The sequence below is a fragment of the Delphinus delphis genome, chromosome X, assembly GCF_949987515.2.
Source record: "Delphinus delphis chromosome X, mDelDel1.2, whole genome shotgun sequence".
Lineage (NCBI taxonomy): Eukaryota > Metazoa > Chordata > Mammalia > Artiodactyla > Delphinidae > Delphinus > Delphinus delphis.
Window position 1 is genome coordinate 928,765 of NC_082704.1, and position 19,992 is coordinate 948,756.

At 43.0% G+C, this 19,992-nt stretch overlaps 1 protein-coding gene across 2 annotated transcripts in view; it reads left to right on the forward strand.

The window, feature by feature from the left end:
• Positions 1-475: 475 nt before the first annotated feature.
• Positions 476-19,992, forward strand: part of F8 (coagulation factor VIII) — a 120,522-nt gene continuing 101,005 nt past the window's right edge. The window contains exons 1-3 of one of the 2 annotated variants that reach the window (XM_060002873.1): positions 476-1,126; positions 13,176-13,297; positions 16,291-16,413. In XM_060002873.1, coding sequence (XP_059858856.1) covers positions 981-1,126; positions 13,176-13,297; positions 16,291-16,413 — 391 coding nt within the window. In that variant the 5' untranslated portion in view covers positions 476-980. Of the gene's footprint in view, positions 1,127-13,175; positions 13,298-16,290; positions 16,414-19,992 lie in introns of those variants that run through there. The other variant, XM_060002874.1, reaches the window with a different exon arrangement.

A 19,992-nucleotide genomic window follows, 5' to 3' on the forward strand; every position in this document is an offset into this window, starting at 1 on the left:
ATATTTTGATGTAAGGAGATATAGCCTATACTCAGGCCAAATGTAAACAACCTTAAGAAGCATCAGGTAGCAACGATGCAAGGGAAATAGATACGTGGATGCTGGGTAGTTATGAGTGCTCTGTAAGCAAATGCAGCCAAGAGAGATATCGGTAGTGCCGGTGGGGCTAGAGAACTTACAGTGTCAAGGCGCTGGTCCAGATTTGAGCTGATTAGAAGGTGAGATTTGAGCCAAGACTTGCAGGAGATGTGGGAGTGGAAACGTGTGGCTATCTGGGAAAAGGGGTTTCAGGTAGAGGAAACAGCAGATGCTAAGGTCCAGGTGCAAGGGTGTGCTTGGTGTTTTAAGGAAGAGCAAGGAGGCCAGTAGCTGGAGTGAGATGAAACCTTGGAGGTGGGGGGAAGGGACATGCAGATCATGGGGAAGACTCTAGGCCATGGTCAAAATGTAGGATTATACTCTGAGTGAGGCCAGAAGCCAGTGGAGGTTTCTGAGCAAAGAAGTAACTGGATCCGCTTTATGGTTTTAAAGGTCATTCATTGGTGTCTGTGAGGGGCAAGGGCGGAAGCAGGGAGACTGTTAGAATATTACTCTTGCTGGTGCAGGTGGATTCCAGAATCTTCAACAACATCAGCCCCCTCTTTCCTTTCCTCAAAGGTTCTGAGCAAAGCAGCATTCTTGTGCCCCTGCTGCTTTCAGAGGTGAACGGGTTAAGCTTTAGCTCAGCCTCCCTTTTCCTACTCAGTTCTTCCTGTGCTGCTTCCCACTGCCAAAAAGGAAGCAATCCTATCCGTCACTGCTGAGCGCTAATGCTGCTGTCACTCCAGCCAGTCAAGTTCCCTAAAGTCCTTTGAGAAAATTGTGGGACTTTTCACTAAATCATACAAAATTTACCTTTTTTCTCCTGGGAGCCAAAGATATTTTTAGAGAAGAATTAATCTTTCGTTTCTCCAGTCGAACATTTTCTAGCAATCAGAGCCATGCAAATTGAGCTCTCCACCTGCTTCTTTCTGTGCCTTTTGCCTTTCAGCTTTGGTGCCATCAGAAGATACTACCTGGGCGCGGTGGAACTGTCCTGGGACTATATGCAAAGTGAACTGCTCAGTGAGCTGCACGTGGACACAAGGTAAAGGCCTGTTCTAGATGGCCGGTCAGGATGGTGGGGCTGTGACTCTGGCTGTTTTGTCCATTGCTTCTCTTTGTCACATGCTGCCACACGGGAAACTAGAGAGTGGAGTCGAGTGAGGGCGAAGAGGCAAGCAGCATAAGAGACAGACCGAAACTTCCCTCAGCCTACCCCACAGCTTCCACAGGGAGAAGAGCCCTAAGACCCATCAATATTACATGCAATTTTGCTGTAAGGAGAGTATTAGCCAGGAGTTCAGAAACTTTTCATCTTTTCTGGGTTCTGGTGCATTTGGGGAGAGTAGTATTAAATAATCTTTCCAATATTATCTATGGTTGTTGATTTATTCAGATTTTTCTACCTCTTCTTCAGTCAATATTGGTTATATACATTTTCCTAGGAAGCAATCGGTTATCCCTAGATTTGATAATGTATTGGTATCAAGTTACATAATAGTCTTGGGATATTGTTAAACTGTTCTGTGTCTGTAGTTATATCTCCATTCTTAGCTTGTGTATGTTCTCTTTACCTCTCATAAATAATATTTCCAGGAAGTTTCTCGATTTTATTGCTTTTGTCAGGACCCATCTTTTGGTTCTATCAATTTCTGTTTTTACTTTCATCAATTCATTTCTTCTTCCTAGCTTCCTTTGGTTCATTTAGTTGATCTAACTTTTTGCTTATTGAGTTGAATGCTGAAGTCATTTGTTTTAAATTTTGTTTTGTTTTCTTTAAATGTGTATTATAAAGATTTAAACCCAATACATATATAGTGGTAATGTAAATATTAAATATGGTCATGTCATACATACGTTACAATCTTTTCTGTTCTTTTTGCTTTGCTCCCCACTCCTTTTACTTGAACCCCCTTCTTGATTATCCCCAATCAGGTAACCCTAGTATGGTAATATATATTCATGTACACGCACGTATGCACATATATGCAAATAAAGGTTTTCTTGGTCATTGTTTTACAAAAATGGGATATTACACACTATTCTCACTCACTAACACCTGATAGAATTCTGTCCAAGACAGTTGGCATAACTTCAGTCTTTTTAATGGCTAAATAAAATTCCCTATTATTCCAGGTTTTTGGCCATTATATCCTATATCATTACATACTGATGCTTTTATTCCTATAGGACACATTCTCAAGAGGGATATTGCTGGAATGAAGGGAATATTTCCTTTTTAGTTTTAATTTCCAAAAAAGGCTAGAACTCTTCAAACATTTCTACCATCAACATATAGGAGTGCCCTTCTCCCTGCATTCACATCAGCAATAAGAAGTTTTACCTTGTTTTTTAATCTTTGCCAATCTAGTAGATATGGAGTGATATTTCATCATTACCATAATCACATTCCTTTTATTTCTAATGAGGCTGAACGTCTTTTTAAATGCTTGTTGACTACTGCATTTATATTTTGAGGTTTGACTATTCACATGTTTTGCCCATTTTTCTTTGGGCGCTTTCACTTTTTTTTAGATTATGAGAACTATTTTATTCTTACAAGTATTAATAGCCTATCGCAAGGCACCGTTTATCAAACAATACATCTTTTGTCACTGATTTGAATAAAACATTCATCATGTAAAATTCTCATATATATTAGTATCTATTTCATTAAATTTCATTAAATTTATACATAAATTTTATTAATATAATAAGTGTAAGTAATTTATTAGGACATTTATCCCTATGCATTTTATAAATATGTTGCTATTGTTAATCAAATGTTTTCTCTTATGTTCTTGATGTTAAGTACCAGAATAGAGAAAAGCTATTGGTTTGTGTATATTCATCTCAAATCTAGCTACCTTACTGAATTCTCATATAAATTCTAATAATTTTACATGGCAGTCTCTATGTGTATTGAATCATATTCAAAATAAGACAGATTCTAGCTCTTTTCCAATGTTTAATCAGTTCTTTCTTTTTCTTACCTTATTGATTTTACTTGAAACAGTCTTCATATTTTGCTTTTTAGAATAACATTTGCTGTTTGTTCTTGATAAGTGGTCTTTGTTACTCCTTGCCATAAAATTTTCATTAGTAATGGCTTTTCAGCATTCTAGCATCATATGAATTTCGGCCTTTAATATGTTGAGGACAAATAGATTATGTCAGTAGACTTCCTGACATTGAATATCCTTACATTCTTGGAATAAAATCTAATGTTCATACAATTTGATTATTGTTGGGTTCTATGTGCTAATATTTTTTTAGACACTGTGTGCCTTTATTATGTGGAATTGATCTATAGCTTTATTTTTTAATTGAAGTATAGTTGATTTATAATATTGTGTTAGTTTGAAGTGAGGAGCATAGCGATTCAGTATTTTTACATATTATATTCCATCATAGGTTTTTAGAAGATAATGGTTACAGTTCCTTGTGCTATACTGTATATCCTTGTTGCTTACGTATTTTATGTATAGTAGTTTGTGTCTGTTAATCCCATACCCTTAATTTGTCTCTCCCCCCTTCCCTCTCCCCTTTGATAGCCATGTTTGTTTTCTATATCTGTGAGTCTGTTTCTGTTTTGCATATACATTCATTTGTATTATTTTTTAGATTCCACGTATGAGTGAAATATATAGTATTTGTCTTTCTGTGTCTGACTTATTTCACTAAGCATAATATTCTCTAGGTCCTAAGCATAATATTCTCTAGGTCCATCCATGTTGCTACAGATGGCAAGATTTCATTCTTTTTTATGGCTGAGTAGTATTCCATTGTGTGTGTGTGTGTGTGTGTGTGTGTGTGTGTGTGTGTGTGTGTGTGTGTAAAACACATCTTCTTAAGTCAATTGTCTGTTGATGGGCACTTGGGTTGTTTCCATGCCTTGGCTATTGTAAATAGTGCTACTATGAACATTGGGGTACATGTATCTTTTCAAATTACTGTTTTCATTTTTTTCTGGATATATAACTTTATTTTTTACTATTATTATTAGATTTGGTATTAAAGTTTTATTGGCTTTATCAGATGAATTGGTGAGTGTTCTATCCTTTTCTATTGCCTAAAATAGCTCAGATAACATTAGAGTTATCTGTTGTTTTAAAGTTAGATAAGACTCACATATGAATCCATTTGGTCCAAGTGACATTTGCAATATCTTTAATCATCTCTTCAGGCTCTTCTATGTTAACTAGTCAAATCAAAATTCAACTTATTTTTGGAGTCAGCTTTAATAATTTTATACCTTTCTAGGAAATCATTTCCTTTATTTTTTCAATTTTGTTGCCACTGTGTTGCATATAGCACTCTCTCATGATTCTTTTACTCCACATCATCTGTAGCTATTTGCCCTTTCTCATTCTTAAAGTCCTAAATTTTTGTTATTTACCTTTTCTACATGAACAAGTTTATAACGGACTTCTCTTTGGTTGTTGTTGGGGGTGGTCTTTTCAAATAATGAGCTTTTGGCTTTTTTTGTTCTTCTTCGTTATTTTTTTTAAATTAATTAATTTATTTTATTTATTTTTGGCTGGATTGGGTCTTTGTTGCTGTGCACGGGCTTCCTCTAGTTGCGGTGAGCGGGGGCTACTCTTCGTAGCGTTGCCCGGGCTTCTCATCGCGATGGCTTCTCTTGTTGCGGAGCATGGGCTCTGGAGCACAGGCTCAGTAGTTGTGGCTCAAGGGCTCTAGAGTGCAGCCTCAGTAGTTGTGGCGCACGGGCTTCGTTGCTCCACGGTATGTGGGATCTTCCCAGACCAGGGCTCAAACCTGTGTCCCCTGCATTGCCAGGCGGACTCTTAACCACTGTGCCACCAGGGAAGTCCCTGGTTATTTTTTATATTTAATTAATTTTCATATTTTATCTTTATCAACGATAGTTTCTTTTGGCTTGTCATGCTATATTTTTTCTAATATCTTAGGGAAAATAATATGTTCTTTTCTCTTTCTTTTGTCCTTTGTTTTTAACAGTGAAGGCATTTAAAGCTATACGTTTTTCTCTGAGAACAATTTTTCCATATCCCATAGGTTATGTTATGAAGAGTTTTCTTTTCATTGTTTTCAGTAGAGTCTGTAATATCCTCTTTGATTTCCTTTAGAAGCATGATTTTTAATCACATTTTTAATTTGGTTGTCAAGTTATTTTTTTGGTATTTGGATCAGCTTTGAGCATCCTGTTAGTTTCCTACTGCTGTGTAACAAATTACCTTAAACTTAGCAGTTTGCAACAACATCCATTTATCATCTCCCAGTTTCAGTGGGTCAGAAGTCCAGGTGGGCTCAACTAGATACTCTGCTCAGGATCATACAAGGCCAAAATCAAGGTGTTGACAGGGCTTTGCTCCTTACTGGAGACTCTGTAGGGGAATCCACTTCCGGGCTGAATTGGAATTTAGTTCCTTCTCTCAGTTCCCATGCGGCACCCTCCATCTTCATGCTAGCAAGAGTGCATCAAGTCTGTTTCATGCTTCGGATCTGTCTAACAGAACATATTCATGAGCATAACACCAAACGGCAAAGGTCACGAGGAACAACATTTTGCCTACCACAGGTGTAGTTTACATACAATGAAACACGCAGATTTTCAAATGTACAGTTTGATACGCTTTGGCAAACGCATGCAAGTTACATAACCACCACCCTAGTCAACCCTCCTGCAACTTTTCAGTGAGTCTCTCTACCCTTACCTGGCACCAGGCAATAAGCTCCTTTCTGGAATTACAGATGCGCTTTTGGAGTTACAAGACTTTTATATCAGTAGATTCATACAGTATGCATTCTTCAGTGTCTGGCTTTTTATCTTAAGCATCGTGATTTGGAAATTCACCTAGGTTGTTGCATGAAGTTGTTCTGTCCTTTTTATTGCTGATTACTACTCAATTATGGGAATATATCACAATGTGTATATCTTTTCCCTGCCACATGGACCTTTGGATTGTTTCCAGGGGCTAATATAAATAAGCCTGCTATGAACATACCTGTGCAAGTTTTTGTGTGGCCATCTGCTTTCCTTTATCTTACATAAATATCTAGGAGTGAAATTGCTGGATCATGCTGAAATGCATGTTTAACTTTATAAGAAACTACCAACAGATTTCTGGAATGGTTGTACCATTTTGTACGCTCACCAACAATGCATGGAAGTGCCAGTGGCAACACACACTGGACAATATTTGATGTCACCAGTATTTAATTTTAGTCATTTTAATGACTATGTGGTGGTATCTTATGTATGTTTAATTTACATTCTCTGATAACTAAAGATGCTGAGCATCTTTGCATGTGTAATTGACCATTCCTGTATCTTATTTAATAAAATGTTTATTCAAATCTTCGGCCCAGTTTTAAATTGGGTTGTCTTATTATTGTTGAGTTTTGAGAATTCTTTGTATATTCTGGATAGAAGTGAATTTTCAGATATACCTGTTTTCAATATTTTCTCCCAGCACAAAGAGTTTCATTTTAATGAACTCCAATTTATCTATTCTTTTTTCCACTGGTTGCTTGTGGTTTTGGTGTCATATCTAAAAAGCCATTGCCAAATCCAAAGTCACAAAGATTTACACCTGTTCTCTTCTAAGAGGTTTGTAGTTTTAGCTCTTATATTTAGTTCTTTGATACACTGAGTTAACTTTTGTGTATGGTTTAAGGAAGCGATCCAAGCCTGTGGTTGTGCAGTGTTAATGATCCTGAAGTAGAGGCCCAGATGGTCGGTAGCCTGGTATCTAAATGAACCATTGACCATTTATCCATTAATGTTGGTCTTTTTGAAGATTAATATTGAAATATTTGTACTTAATACATTGTGCTTGTATTATAGTTTTCATCTAACACGCAGGCTGAGGTATAGTGAATAATAGACCGAGTGTAAAATTGAATTGAATGGAGAAAATGATTTATTATCTAGCTTTCTGTTGTTTTATAGGCAGTCACATGTATTTACCAGGAAAAAGTTGATAGAATTTTTATTTTGATGACACCATTTTATAGTCTAGATTATTTTGATACTGATTAACAGGATAAGCTGACTCTGGACACATCCTGACAACCTCTGCCAAGGTCTGAAACAAACATCTGGGAAAATTCAGTTTTGTATTATCTATTCCTGCAGCTGCTCAACTTCTTCTAAGCAAGGGTCAGGGAATATAATAGGTTTTCCGATTGGTTTTAGATAAAATGTGAAAGAACAGTTCAGGTCAAGGACATTGTTGCCAAATATATTTGGCAAGATTTATATATCAAACCTCAAGGGAAATACACAAACAAAAAACCCACATAAGTTAGGAAGGAGTAAAATCTGTGAACCCGGGAACATTTTGTCACTTACTGTGCAGATTACCCTGAATCTGAGACATAAATCACGTCCCACTTGACTAGGGCCTAGGCCTTCTGTTTCTGTCTCACAATCTTGATCTTTTATCTGGCTTTTGGTTTTCACTCTTCCCTCAGAGAGAGAAAAATTTGTTTTCTGTGTGCTCGTGATCCTGTTCCTTCTCTGCTCGTCCAAGCTCTTGATCTAGTAAACATTTTTTATGTCTTATATTTTCATTTTAGTCATAAATATTAAAGTGAAAGTACTGTGCTAGTGTATGTCAAAATACCTATCTCTGGACATGGGTCTGAGTCTTGTTAGAAACCAATGGAAACTTTGGAGAAACTGAGTAGGGTAGACTCAGGAGAACCAAGGAGATGGAGTGGGAAAAGGGGAAGGGAACAAACTAGGGATGAGTTGATGACTGTGGAAGGGCATAGTCTCAAAGTGGCCAGGAGGTGGGACAAATGAACCGAAGGGAGGAGTATACTCAATGATGTAGGCATCAAATAATGTAAAATGACTAAAAGCCATGTAGGTCTATGCCTAGGCTAATGCCATGGAAATTTCTAGAGATGGATGAAATTACAGCACATTTAAATATGAATTAATATCACCATTTGGGTTCCCCAGAAGCAGACTGTGAGATGGATATCAACGTGCAGGAATTTTATTTAGAGTGTTCTTGGGATCAATACCTGGGAAAGCAGGGGAGGGCGGAGGGAGAAGCTGGGCCGCAGTGCAGGCCAGTCCTACAAGGAGCTCTGGAGCGGGAATGACCCTTCTGAGTTGTCCCACTTGGGCCAACGCGGCCGGGCCCCCTGTGTCTCCGTACTGATCAGTCATTAAGCACTGGCTCTCGTGGGAAGGGGCGAGGCTATCCTAGGAAGGGGCGCGGCTATCCTGGGAAGGGGCGTGGCTATCCTGGGGAGGGGGCGTGACCTGCTCCAGAAAGGGGCTGTGGTCTGCTCTGGGAATGGGCGTGGCCTCCCTGAGAAGGGCCAGTGGGCTGCTTTGGAAAAGGGGCGTCCAGGCCCTGTGGGCGGGGCATGAGCCCGGCGGGCCGCTCCTCGAAGATACCGGAGCTGAGGGCTGTCCTCCAGCAGCACCCACCCCCCAGGTGGCCGGGTTCGAGTACCTTCCTGGCCGCCCCCTCCCCATCGCCATCACAGCCCCCGCTCACTCACTGTCCGTGTGCTCACCTGCATCGGGGGCAGCTTCTCCAGGCCCCAGGGGCCGTCTCATCGCGCCCCTCACCTGGTGTGGCTGCCCTGGGGTGTGACCCACTCCTGCCTGCTTCGCGTGAGACAGCCCTCCCCCCTGGTGGTCGTGCCCCGGGGGCTCCTCGTCTGGCGCGCCGCTCCTTGGGTACGGTAGCCCCAGGTGCCCAGGCGGCGCCCCTGCTTCTCACTCAGTGAGACTCTTGTGTTTTGTGCTGTGAGGACCTTCTACACTGCCGAGCCCAGAGCTGCAGGTGGAGATGGGCGGCGCAGACTCCCCGGGTGGGTCACGGGGGAAGAGAGGTTCTTTTGCTGCCATTCTTTGGTTCCTAAACCCGTGTGTTCTCATTGGGGCCACAGAACCATCTTTGAATCAATGCATATCCAGCACCTTGGAGGTTGACCCTCTATCCTTATGGAGCCCTGCCTCCAAGCTGGAGCTTTAGCTGTGCCTTTAAGAGGTCATTCCATTGCTCTCTCTGTCTGGCAGCTTCTGTATGGGGTGGCATCTGATAAAGCCAGTGGATGCCATGGTCATGGGCTCACTCCAGCACCTCCTTTGCTGTACAGTGGTCTCCTGGTCTGATATGATATCATATGGGATCCTACATCAGTGAATCAAACCCTCTGTGAGCCCTCAGACAGTGGTGCTGGCTGAGGCCCTGCAGGCAGGAAAGCTAACATATCCCTGAAATACATGTCTCTTCTCTTCAGAATGAAGAGCCAGCCCTTCTAGGGTGGAAGGGATCCAATGCAATTTGCCACCGAATCGCTGGCTGGTCTCCATGATGGACAGTGCCCAGTTAGGAACTCAGCATTGGTTTCTGTTGCTGGCAGGTTGGATTTGGGGAGGCAACTCAAGTTAAATCAGCCTTAGTCAGTGGGAACCCTTGCTTTTGGGTCCATGCATTCATTCTCTCCACGCCTCCACAGCCACTTGGCTCACATCTTGCCAGCACTGAGATGGCCCATGTAGAGGCTGGCTAATGGTAATCGTCAGTCATTTTGTCTGTTATTGTTTTGCACTTCTTCCACAGTAGCTATTCTCTGATGGCGTTAACATATGACATGAAGGTTTTTTATTTTGTACCCACTCACTAATATGCCTTCGCCCCAGACATCCTTGTCCTTGACCTTCCAGTCCTTTTCTTTCTAGGCCCTTGAACAGCCAGCCAAGCCATTTGCTGCTGTCCATTAGTCTGTATATATTGGAACCTTGGGCGGTTTTCTCTTTCTGCTCAAAGTGAACAACCAACATTAGGCAGAATTTGGCCCACCGGGAGATTACCCTTCACCATTGTCCATTGAATCCACCCCTGAGTGGGGCTGTAATACAACAGCAGTCAATTTTTGGCTCGTGCCTGAATACCAAGCTGACCCAACTGCACATAATCTCAGGCTTCTTCCCCCCCAGCAACCGGCCGTCAGGGACCCCCCACATGACTGTGGGTGTGACTTGAGGTAAAGGTGGCTGTGTAGCACGAGTAGATGAGATGGGCCTCTGACAATCTGCTCATTCAGCCTGCTCGTGCACTCTGGTCCATGCAGATCCCCACGCCTGCCTCCGTAAATCAGCTCCTTTTACTGGAAGGGCTTCCTTATCAGTACGCTGGCTTCTGGCCCTCAGCCAGTACATAGAGTCACTTGTCCTGGCCTTGGGCTGGCCGAGCTGCTCCCGGCACGTGCTTTCTCGGGTGTCCTGGAAACCCTGGGATTGAGTGAGCTGCAAGGCTCCCTGGGAGGGGAGGGCTGTCAGGGAGGAGAGAATTAAGTCAGTCTCATCTTTGCCTCCTCCTTGAGAGAGGTGTACGCAAAACAGTGCACACTTGGAAGGAGTGTCTTCAGTCCATCTGCTGCCCCATCCCTCCAAGGCTGCTGAGGTCTTCCTCTGTGACTGTCGCTTGGCCAGTTTCTCTCGCGCTTGCAACAATCTTTATGTGAAGCAAGAGCTGCTAAACTGTTAGGTGCCGGCTCACCATTTTCAGGCTCGGCCAAACCCTTGTGTCTTCCGAAGGGGCGTCTCCCTCCTTTCCTGGGCTTGTCCTTCCTCCTTGGTTTCAACACTGACTAGGGCTCACAGGGCTTCCTTCTGCAAGTGGCTGTCTGGTGTGTCTGCCTGTGTCTATGCCTCTTCTTTCCATCGTCGCCTGCCGTTCGTGTTGAGCGCGACTCCCAGAAACTCGCATAGCAGCGTCTGCTCTGTCTGCCATTCGATGCACGTTTATTTTTCACCAGAGCCGTTCAAACCTACGTCTCTGGGCCACACCCCTCATCAGAGCTCCAGGGGCACAAACTCGGGGACCTACCAGATGGTTCCACCCTGCTGGGTACCAGCTTCGCCTTAGCATAGCCGCAGTTTGGGTGGGCGGAGGGCCACTGTGTGCCTCACGAAAGAGCTCTGACAGCCTCACGCCTGCCCTTTCGCTGGGAAGCACCGTTTGGGGGCCTTTTAAGTTTTCGGTCGTTCTGAGCGGGGTTCTGCTAATCACGGGCGACAGCATTGCCACAGATTTATGGCTGTCGGTGAATTAGCTGAAGCACATGGGATGAAAGAGAATGTTGCCAACAACATTGTGCAAGTAGTGACAACTTCTGTGCTTCCTTGGGTGATTTTATAGCTGTTTAAGCACACAAATTTCAAAAAAAAAAAAAGGATTGTCTGCTTCTTTTCTTTTGTGTATGTATGTGTGCGGGAAGTTTATTGGGAGGAGTTCATTGGGGCTCAGCTTACCGAGGCTCACCAAGTGCCTGGATAGTTTCCCTGAGGAATGATGACATATCAGGGCCTTAGCGTTGGTCTCTGTCCCTGGCAAGCTGGACATCTACAACAGCAGTAGCTAGATCAGCCGTGGTGAGTCCATGATGTTGAGCCCACGCATAGTCACCATCATGGCTCCTCCATTTATATGTCCATCTTGGCAGCATTGGGGTGCCAACGACTGAGGCTGGCTAACATCAACTGGCTAAGTCATTCAGTTTACTTGGTTGTTTGGTGCAGTTTCCTTGGCAGAAAGTGCAGCATTTATTGCAAGACGCCCAACCTGGGGCCAAGCAAGGAGAACGGGCAGCTCATATGCTCAAAAGACCCGAACACCCCGATGGCTTTCGGGGAAGGGCTTTTGAAGGCAAGGTGAGGGAGGGGGTGGCGGGATACCTGATCAGCTTATGGACGTTCTTCTGACGGGTTGGCGGTGAGGTAACCAGGTGGTATTTCGGGAGGGAGTCAACATCATCAGCCTTCTGGTTCCAGTGGTCTGGGGTCTACACGCCGGTGGTCAGCATGCCCTTACCTTCTTCCGCCCGGTGGGGGTCTTAGTATCTGCAAAACAACTCAGGGATATGACTCAGGGTATGATCTCTAGCCCTTGAGGAGCAAATTTCTCTCTCCTTTTCAGTGTTGGAAGTTTCTGTTGTTATATGCTCAAGCTCAGAGATTTTTTCCTGACAATATCCAGTTTACTAAGGAGCCTATCGAAGGCACTCTTCATTTCCATTACAGTGTTTTTGATCTCTACCATTTCTTCTTGATTTTTCTTAGAATTTCCATCTCTCTGCTTCTATTATCCATCTGTTCTTACATGTTGTCTACTTTTTACATTAAAATATTTAACATATTAGTCATAGTCTTTTTTTTAATTTCTGGTCTAATACTTCCAACATTCTTGTCATATCTGACTCTAGTTCTGCTGCTTGTTCAGTCTCTATGAACTGTGGGGTTCTTTTTTAATGCCTTTTAGTGTGCCTTGTAAGTTTTTGTTGAATGATGGATGTGATGCACTGGATAAAAGGAACTTCGGTAAATTAGGCCTTTAGTAACGTGGTGGTGAGGTGAGGGGAAGTGCTCTATAGCCCTGTGATCAGGTCTCAGTCTTTCAGTGAGCCTGTGCCCCCGGACTGTGGACTTCACCACTGCTTCTCAGTCTCACCCCTTGACACAGGCTGGCTAGAGTTGGGTATTTCCTTTCCTCTACATGGAAGGAGAAGCAGGGTGATGTTGGGTATCTTCCTTCTTCCAGGTAGATGAAGCTGTGATTAAAATCCCAGAATGATAAGCTCTGGTAAAATAATTTCTCATGAGGGTAGGCATAAGAACAGAATGCTCTGGCATATTTTAACTTTTTTTATTTTTATTATTTTTTAAAATTTATTTATTTTATTTCCTACTACAGCACTGGTTCCCACAGGCATTCCTACTTGAAGGTTTCTGTTCTAGTCAGTTGTGATTCTCTGCATTCACCTGTCTCTCTAATTTGGGGGGCAGCAGTTTTCTCTGTGACTTCATATACAGCTTCCAATCTGCCTTGTTAACAGTAGAGGAGAGTGGGGTGGAAGCATTACTTCCAGCTGTTTTTTAAATTATGTTTTATTTTTTTGGCCACACCACACGGCATGCGGGATCTTAGTTCCCCGACCAGGGATCGAACCTGAACCCACTGCACTGGAAGCGTGGAGTCTTAACTACTGGACCACCAGGGAAGTCCCATAGCTGTTTTTTAAAGTGGGTTCAAAGAAGGGTCAACCAAAATGAATGACTTTTTCCTTTTTTCACACAGGTTTTCTCCTAGAGTGCCAAGATCTTTTCCATTCAACACCTCAGCCATGTACAAAAAGACTGTGTTTGTAGAGTTCATGGATCAGCATTTCAACATTGCCAAGCCCAGGCCACCATGGATGGGTAATGCAAACAATATTGACTCATTGTTATGAAACTGGGTATCTTATTTCCTTGCAAGGATTCCCCAGTCTTGGGGCTGCAGTTTTCTTGGCCAGGCTTCCCTTATTACCACCTCTCGGGGAAATACACTGGCTGAATGGTCTCAGTCTTCTTACTGGGCCCTCCTCCTCTGCTTGAGTGCCCTTTATCTTGGACCTGGGTTCATTTTATTTTCTCTCTGCTTCCAATCCCTAGCTGATCTTATCCAGTCTCATGGCTTGAAAATATCATACATGCCAATAAGTCCCAAGTTTATATCTCTAGTTCAGACTGCTTGCTTGATACCTCCACTTAGGTGTCAAATAAGCATGTAACAAGATGTTAAGATGAGACATTTCCTACCTTAGAATGATTGCTCAGAATTATAGGTGACAAGTACCCCCAAATTCTAAAGAGAGATATCAGGCCACCTATTCAGGACTTGGTCAGGTAGTGGTCCAAAATTGGTTCAGCAACCTTTAGCCCATCATATACCTCCAGCCTATATAAAAGAAGGTTAGGAACTTATGAAAGAGTTTAGATTTGAATATTTCTTTTTTTTAAATGTAATTAATTAATTAATTTTTTGGCTGCCTTGTGTCTTTGTTGCTGTGTGCCGGCTTTCTCCAGTTGCCTCGAGCAGGGGCTACTCTTCATTGTGGTGCGCGGGCTTCTCATTGCGGTGGCTTCTCTTGTTGCAGAGTATGGTCTCTAGGTACGTGGGCTTCAGTAGTTGTGGCTCGCGGGCTCTAGAGCGCAGGCTCAGTAGTTGTGGCGCACGGGCTTAGTTGCTCCGTGGTATGTGGGATCTTCCTGGACCAGGGCTGGAACCCATGTCCCCTGCACTGGCAGGCGGATTCTTAACCACTGCGCCACCAGGGAAGTCCCCTTGAGGATTTCTTTTGAAAGCATTTTGGTGTTTTGTATATTCCCATGGGGGGAGGGCGGCCTCTCCCTCATGTCAAGCTGCAGTGAGGGAGGCTTCAGGAGAATCATTTAGAAAACTTGACATAGTTCTTCTGGAGCTTGGAAGATACTGACTAGTGCCTGATTTTTATCTGGAAAAACTTTCAATGCCAGAGTGTTGGGGAGCTTCCCCTGATGGCGTAATAAGGAGAGTGGGCTATAGCAGAGGCTAACTGCACTGCAACTGTTACGTGTGAGACCAGGAAGGTCATAGGACAAGACTCGCTTCAAGAAGACCCTGCCTGAGAGGACTTCCTGCCAGGGCTAGGTGATCCCAACAGAAAAGGTCTATGTGATTGTACTGTCAGAAGCAGAAACTGAGGGGAGAGATAAAGTGACAGCTGGAGAGGGCGTATCCCATGCCAGGGGGAGGTGGAGTAGGGCGTCGCCATATTGAGAGGGAGAGAGTCTCTAAAGAACTCATATAAGTTCTCTAAGAAAGAAAGACCCAGAATTTTGGCATGTGCCACATCCAGGGGGTACCAAAGCCAAGAAAGATCTTGTCAGCATGTCTCTTTTTGCACTTGTCCTTTGTCCACTAGCTCCAACTTTAGAAAGTCCAGAGGCAGTAAAATGAGAAAGCGGTGAAGCCGCCAACCAAACTTCCTTTTCCCATTACAGGTTTCTGAGCCTGTTTCAGAACTGAACTGGAGGAGGGAGGGACCCTTAAATTGCAGGTGACATCAAAAATTTGATATTAGACCAGACTGGATTTATTAGTACCTAAAAATGATACTCTTACTATGTGAAGGTTACTGGAAAAAAAGTGGGACTGTTCAAAATGCAACAAAGGGAAATTCCACATACAATTAAAAACTATGAAAAATAAGCCTATTTCATATTTTCATCCCATTGAATCCAGTCCATTCAATAAAACCATTTGTAGGCATCTTATACTTAGTATGTATATAAGTCAGAAGTCTTGATTTTCCTCTAAATTTTCTGTGCCATGGCCTGACTACCACCCACTTGTACAAACCAAAATCACAGGAGTCATTCCTGGCTCTCTCACTTCTTTCCCCCCATCTTCAATATCCAACCCATGAGCAAGTCTTGTTGACTTGTTGACCTTGTTGAAATAAATAGACCACCAGATATTTCTCCAGAAAAGATGGGTTTATTCAGGATCAGCAGAGAATTGCAATCTGGGATCTGCAACCATGGCAAGCTACAAACAAGTCCCTGAATAGCAAAGGGAGAGGAACACAGTTTATAGAGGGGAAAAGGAAGTTGGAAGGGCTAGAGTAAACAAAGAGTCTGTGGCTGCTCATTGGCTGAGTCCTTGCCAGGAAAGATGAGGCGTCTTCTTCCCCTTGGGTTCTGCTATTGTCACAGGGTGTGAGAGCGCCCCCTTCTGGTCTCCCAACTCTAGTTAATTGATGTTTCTGTTTATTAATATTTTTTACACTCTTCCTCCAAAACAAGTCCCAAGTCTGCTTCTTCTAAATTCCAAATTCATCCAAACTGCTGTAGCCTACAAAGTCCTACATGTTACGTGCCCTGCCTGCCTCGATAACCTTATTTTCTACTATTCCCTTGCTCATTCACTTTGCTTCAACCACATGTTAGTTTACCATATTTAAAGTGTCCTCTGCTTCCTGCCTCATCATTTTCTAGCACGCCATCATCATTTATAGCATTTATAACAACCTACAATTTTCTTCTTTCTTTATTTACATGCTTAATGTCTCTAAATGTGATCTCCATGATCTGTCTTGTTAACTACTGCATCTCTAGTGCCTAGGGCAGTTTCTAGAATATAGTAGGAACTCAATTATTAGTTGAAAGAATAAATGCATTGAATGAATTGCCAGAAATCTGTCTTCAGAACAACTATGAGGCTGAGCTGGTTATAGCAGTTTATGTATTCATTCATTCAGCTACTACTTTTTATCAATAACCATAGGGGCATGCTTCTCTACTGTGACTTTGACCATCACTTTTGTGATAACAGGTTTTCTGGAGTGCCACCCTCCAAATGACCTTTGGGGGACATCTCATTCTTTCAGGTCTGCTGGGTCCTACCATTCAGGCTGAGGTTTATGACACGGTGGTCATTACACTTAAGAATATGGCTTCTCATCCTGTTAGTCTTCATGCTATCGGCGTATCCTACTGGAAGTCTTCTGAAGGTGAGTCAAATGGCCTCCTATTGTCCTGTCATCCTAGGGACAGAAGAGTATTGAGTATAAGGGCATACAGCTACTGAAAGGTGGATTCGGGATTCAAACCTAGGCCCATTTCATGAAGTCAAGAACCTTGTCATTTCAGTCTAAACCCTAAAGTTTGTTGCTGTTCCCTGTTCTCCCTTGGGGAGCCAGGCCACGGATGTTAAAAATCCCACTGTAGGGGCTTCCCTGATGGCGCAGTGGTTGAGAGTCCACCTGCCGATGCAGGGGATGTGGGTTCATGCCCCGGTCCGGGAAGATCCCACATGCCGCGGAGCGGCTGGGCCCGTGAGCCATGGTCACTGAGCCTGCGCGTCCGGAGCCTGTGCTTCGCAACGGGAGAGGCCACAACAGTGAGAGGCCTGCATAAAGCAAAAAAAAAAAAAAAATCCCACTGTATCTGCCTTCCTATGCCCAGAAAACTTCCTAGGGAGGATCAAGGCCCATGGTATAGAAATGAAACAGAATTCTCCTTCTCCTTCCTTAGATTCAGACTTTCCAGATATCTCCTCTGCCTCCCCTCCCACCAATTTCTAAATATGTGATTAGGGCCAACTAGCAGAAGCACAAGCTGACCTCATTACAGCAAGCAACCTGTTTGGCCACAGTCCCCACCCCAACTAGCTTCTCCTTAACCTTCGCAGTGCAGGAAGGGGGTGAAGGGAGAGCCACAACAGACTGTGATATTGCCCAGATAGACTATGGCATATACAGATCAAGGAGATTCAAGTAAATCATTAAGAAATTATTGGAGCACACGCCCTGTATTGTACGGTCTAACTATGCTTATGCGTTGACTAATTTCTCATTCTGAAATTGGAAAGCATTAGTTTTCTAGGTTGCACTCGTTAGGTCAGGGCAGATCTGGACTGGGGGAAGGTGAAAGACAGGAGGGGGCAGGTGCTATAGAGGAAAAGTCATCCCAGGTTCTGACTTGTGCCTGGCAGGCTATTTCTATGAGGTTTATCTACTTGGAAGCTTCCAGAACTAATCTAGGGGCATTTTAGAGAGACCAGGGTTCCCACAATTCTGCAGCTGGGAGCTGACCATAGAGATGACTCTTTTGCACCCTAAGCCTGGTGAGTTCTGGAAAAACAGACTATCATCTCTCACACATACAGCTACAGTGGTTCTACCCAGGAACAACACAGTGAGTCAATGGCCTAATGCCCATGCGATTTACGATCCTAGCACGAGCCTGTGTATTTATATGTTATGATCCACAGGCTCCTGGCCTTCTTAGACTAGCCTGGGGGCCCCAGGATGTAAGTTAAATCTGTGACGTGATGATGTTGAGTATCAACTTCATATGCTTGTTGACCTTTCTGATATCCTTTTGTAAAGTATCTGATCAACTGTTTAAATGTTTTCCTGTTGAAAAAAAAATGAGTTGTTTATCTTTTTCTTATTGATTTGTAGAGGTACTTTATATATTCTGAATACAAATCCTTTGACAGATATAAATATTTGCATATCTTCTTCCAGTCTGTAGCTTGAATTTTAATTTTACTCTCTTAATAGTTTTCTTTTTTGGTAAACAGAAGTTCTTAAAGTTAATTAAGCACGAAAATTCAACAGTTAATGAAGCACAAAAAAGGTATCACATTTTTTTCCTTTTACGTTAGAGCTTTGTGTCTTATTTAAGACATTTGCCTATCCCAAGGTCATGAAGAATTTCTTCTATGCTTTCCTCTAGAAGTTTTATTATTTTCCCTTTCATACTTACGTCTGTGACCCATCTTAAATTAATTTTTGTGTATGGTTTCCCTACAGCATCTTTAAACAGCTTTGTTGAGGTATAATTTACATACCATAAAATCCACTCATCTAAAGTAGTTTGATGACTTTTACTAAATTTAGACAGTTCTGCAGCCACCAACACAATCCATGTCAAGCAGTTCTGTCTTTGCAGTTCAAGCCCCATTCCCACTCTCAGTCCCAGACAACTTCTGATCTGATTTCTATCTCTATAGCTTTGCAAGCCTGTCATTTTTATCTCCCAAACCAACTCTGGTAAATTATATTTCAGTTCACCAAATAGTCATCTCCTCCCCCAGAGTGGCAAGAGTACATTTCCCTGCCATATTGTTGTTGGATGTGGCCATATGCTGTATGCCAAGATAGCTAGTTCACATGGAGTGTCTGTCAAAGGAAATTTCAAGTTTGGTCTTGAGCTGAAAATGGAAACCCAGTACTAGAGAAAGGCTTTTAATTTCTTCTCTGGACGAGTGGCGTTCTAAGACGCCAACCTAGGCTGTAAGTAGGTCCACAAAATGAGGCTCTGAGTAGGAATGAGATGAGGTTGGCCATGAGCTGCCAAACTTTGAGGGAGCTGTGAAAGACAGTATGGGGGCATACGAGTTAAGAAGTACCAACCTGAAGCTGCTGAGCAGACATCAGGCAAAGGAAAAATAGCTGAAGGCACCAGAGAGTGAAGTGGAGTAGCCTCTGAAACACAGCATTTGTCCTGTGGTAGAGTAGTCATGCCCAGGGGTCACTGAGCTGTGGCCTTTCACGACTGAGACCAACAAAAATCCTTGGCATGGGGAGTCAGAATGTGGGTCTCAACTCCTGCTGGACACCCAGGAATTTGGGATGTCTCAGCAGGGTAGCTTCTGGGGGCCTAGGCCAGACCTGGGGCAAGGCTGACCCAGCAGCAGCAGGGGGTTGACTAGAGGGCTAACCAGGACACTGGAAGCAGACAGGCAGACTTTCTGAACTCTCAAATGTCCCAACAGTGTTCTTCCTCATATAATAGGAGATAAAAATTACACAAAACACATTCTGCTTAGAATATTTGTGGTGGCTGATATATAAGCTCAGGTAAGACTCTGATGGAGACATCAGTAGATATGTGAACTTTAAGGGCTGTGCACAATGCTTTTTCCCAGGCGCCGCCTACTTCACTTGGTCTTGACAAATCAACTTTGTCTTCACCGAAGGATAGACCTTGTTATTAGCAACCTGAGAAGAACCCAAAATCTCAGGTTCAAGCTTTCAACATTCTGAACATCACTTCCTACTTTTCCAGCTGTCATTCTCTCACTGCCCACTCCTACAATTCTTCATTCTCATTGGAATCCACCATGTACTGACCCTACAATTTTTCACCGTCTGCCTTGCCAAGACGGGTATAATTTTCACGCGTTCTTGGCCTCTCATCAACCCCCCAACCCCAACCTTAGTATTAGGAAAAAGGACATTCTTCTCCTAATGAAATATTTCAAACAAAAAAAGGTACGGGAAATAATAGAGCAAACAAACATGTACCCATTACCTCACTTCGGCAAATCTTAACATTTTGCCATGTTTGCTTACTTTATTTTAAGAAATTAAACATTATAGATATAGTTGAAGCCCCTTCTTTACCCGTCCATGATCCCCTCCCTCCCTATGCAAATGTATTCACTATTCAGAATTTTATACCAACCCACAATCACACAGACACCTGAACCACACTCTCCAACCTGAGGTACAACTCACGTTTTTCTAAATGTCCCCCAGGATCTGCCAAGCACAGGTATTGGTCTGCTTTTGCTTCTG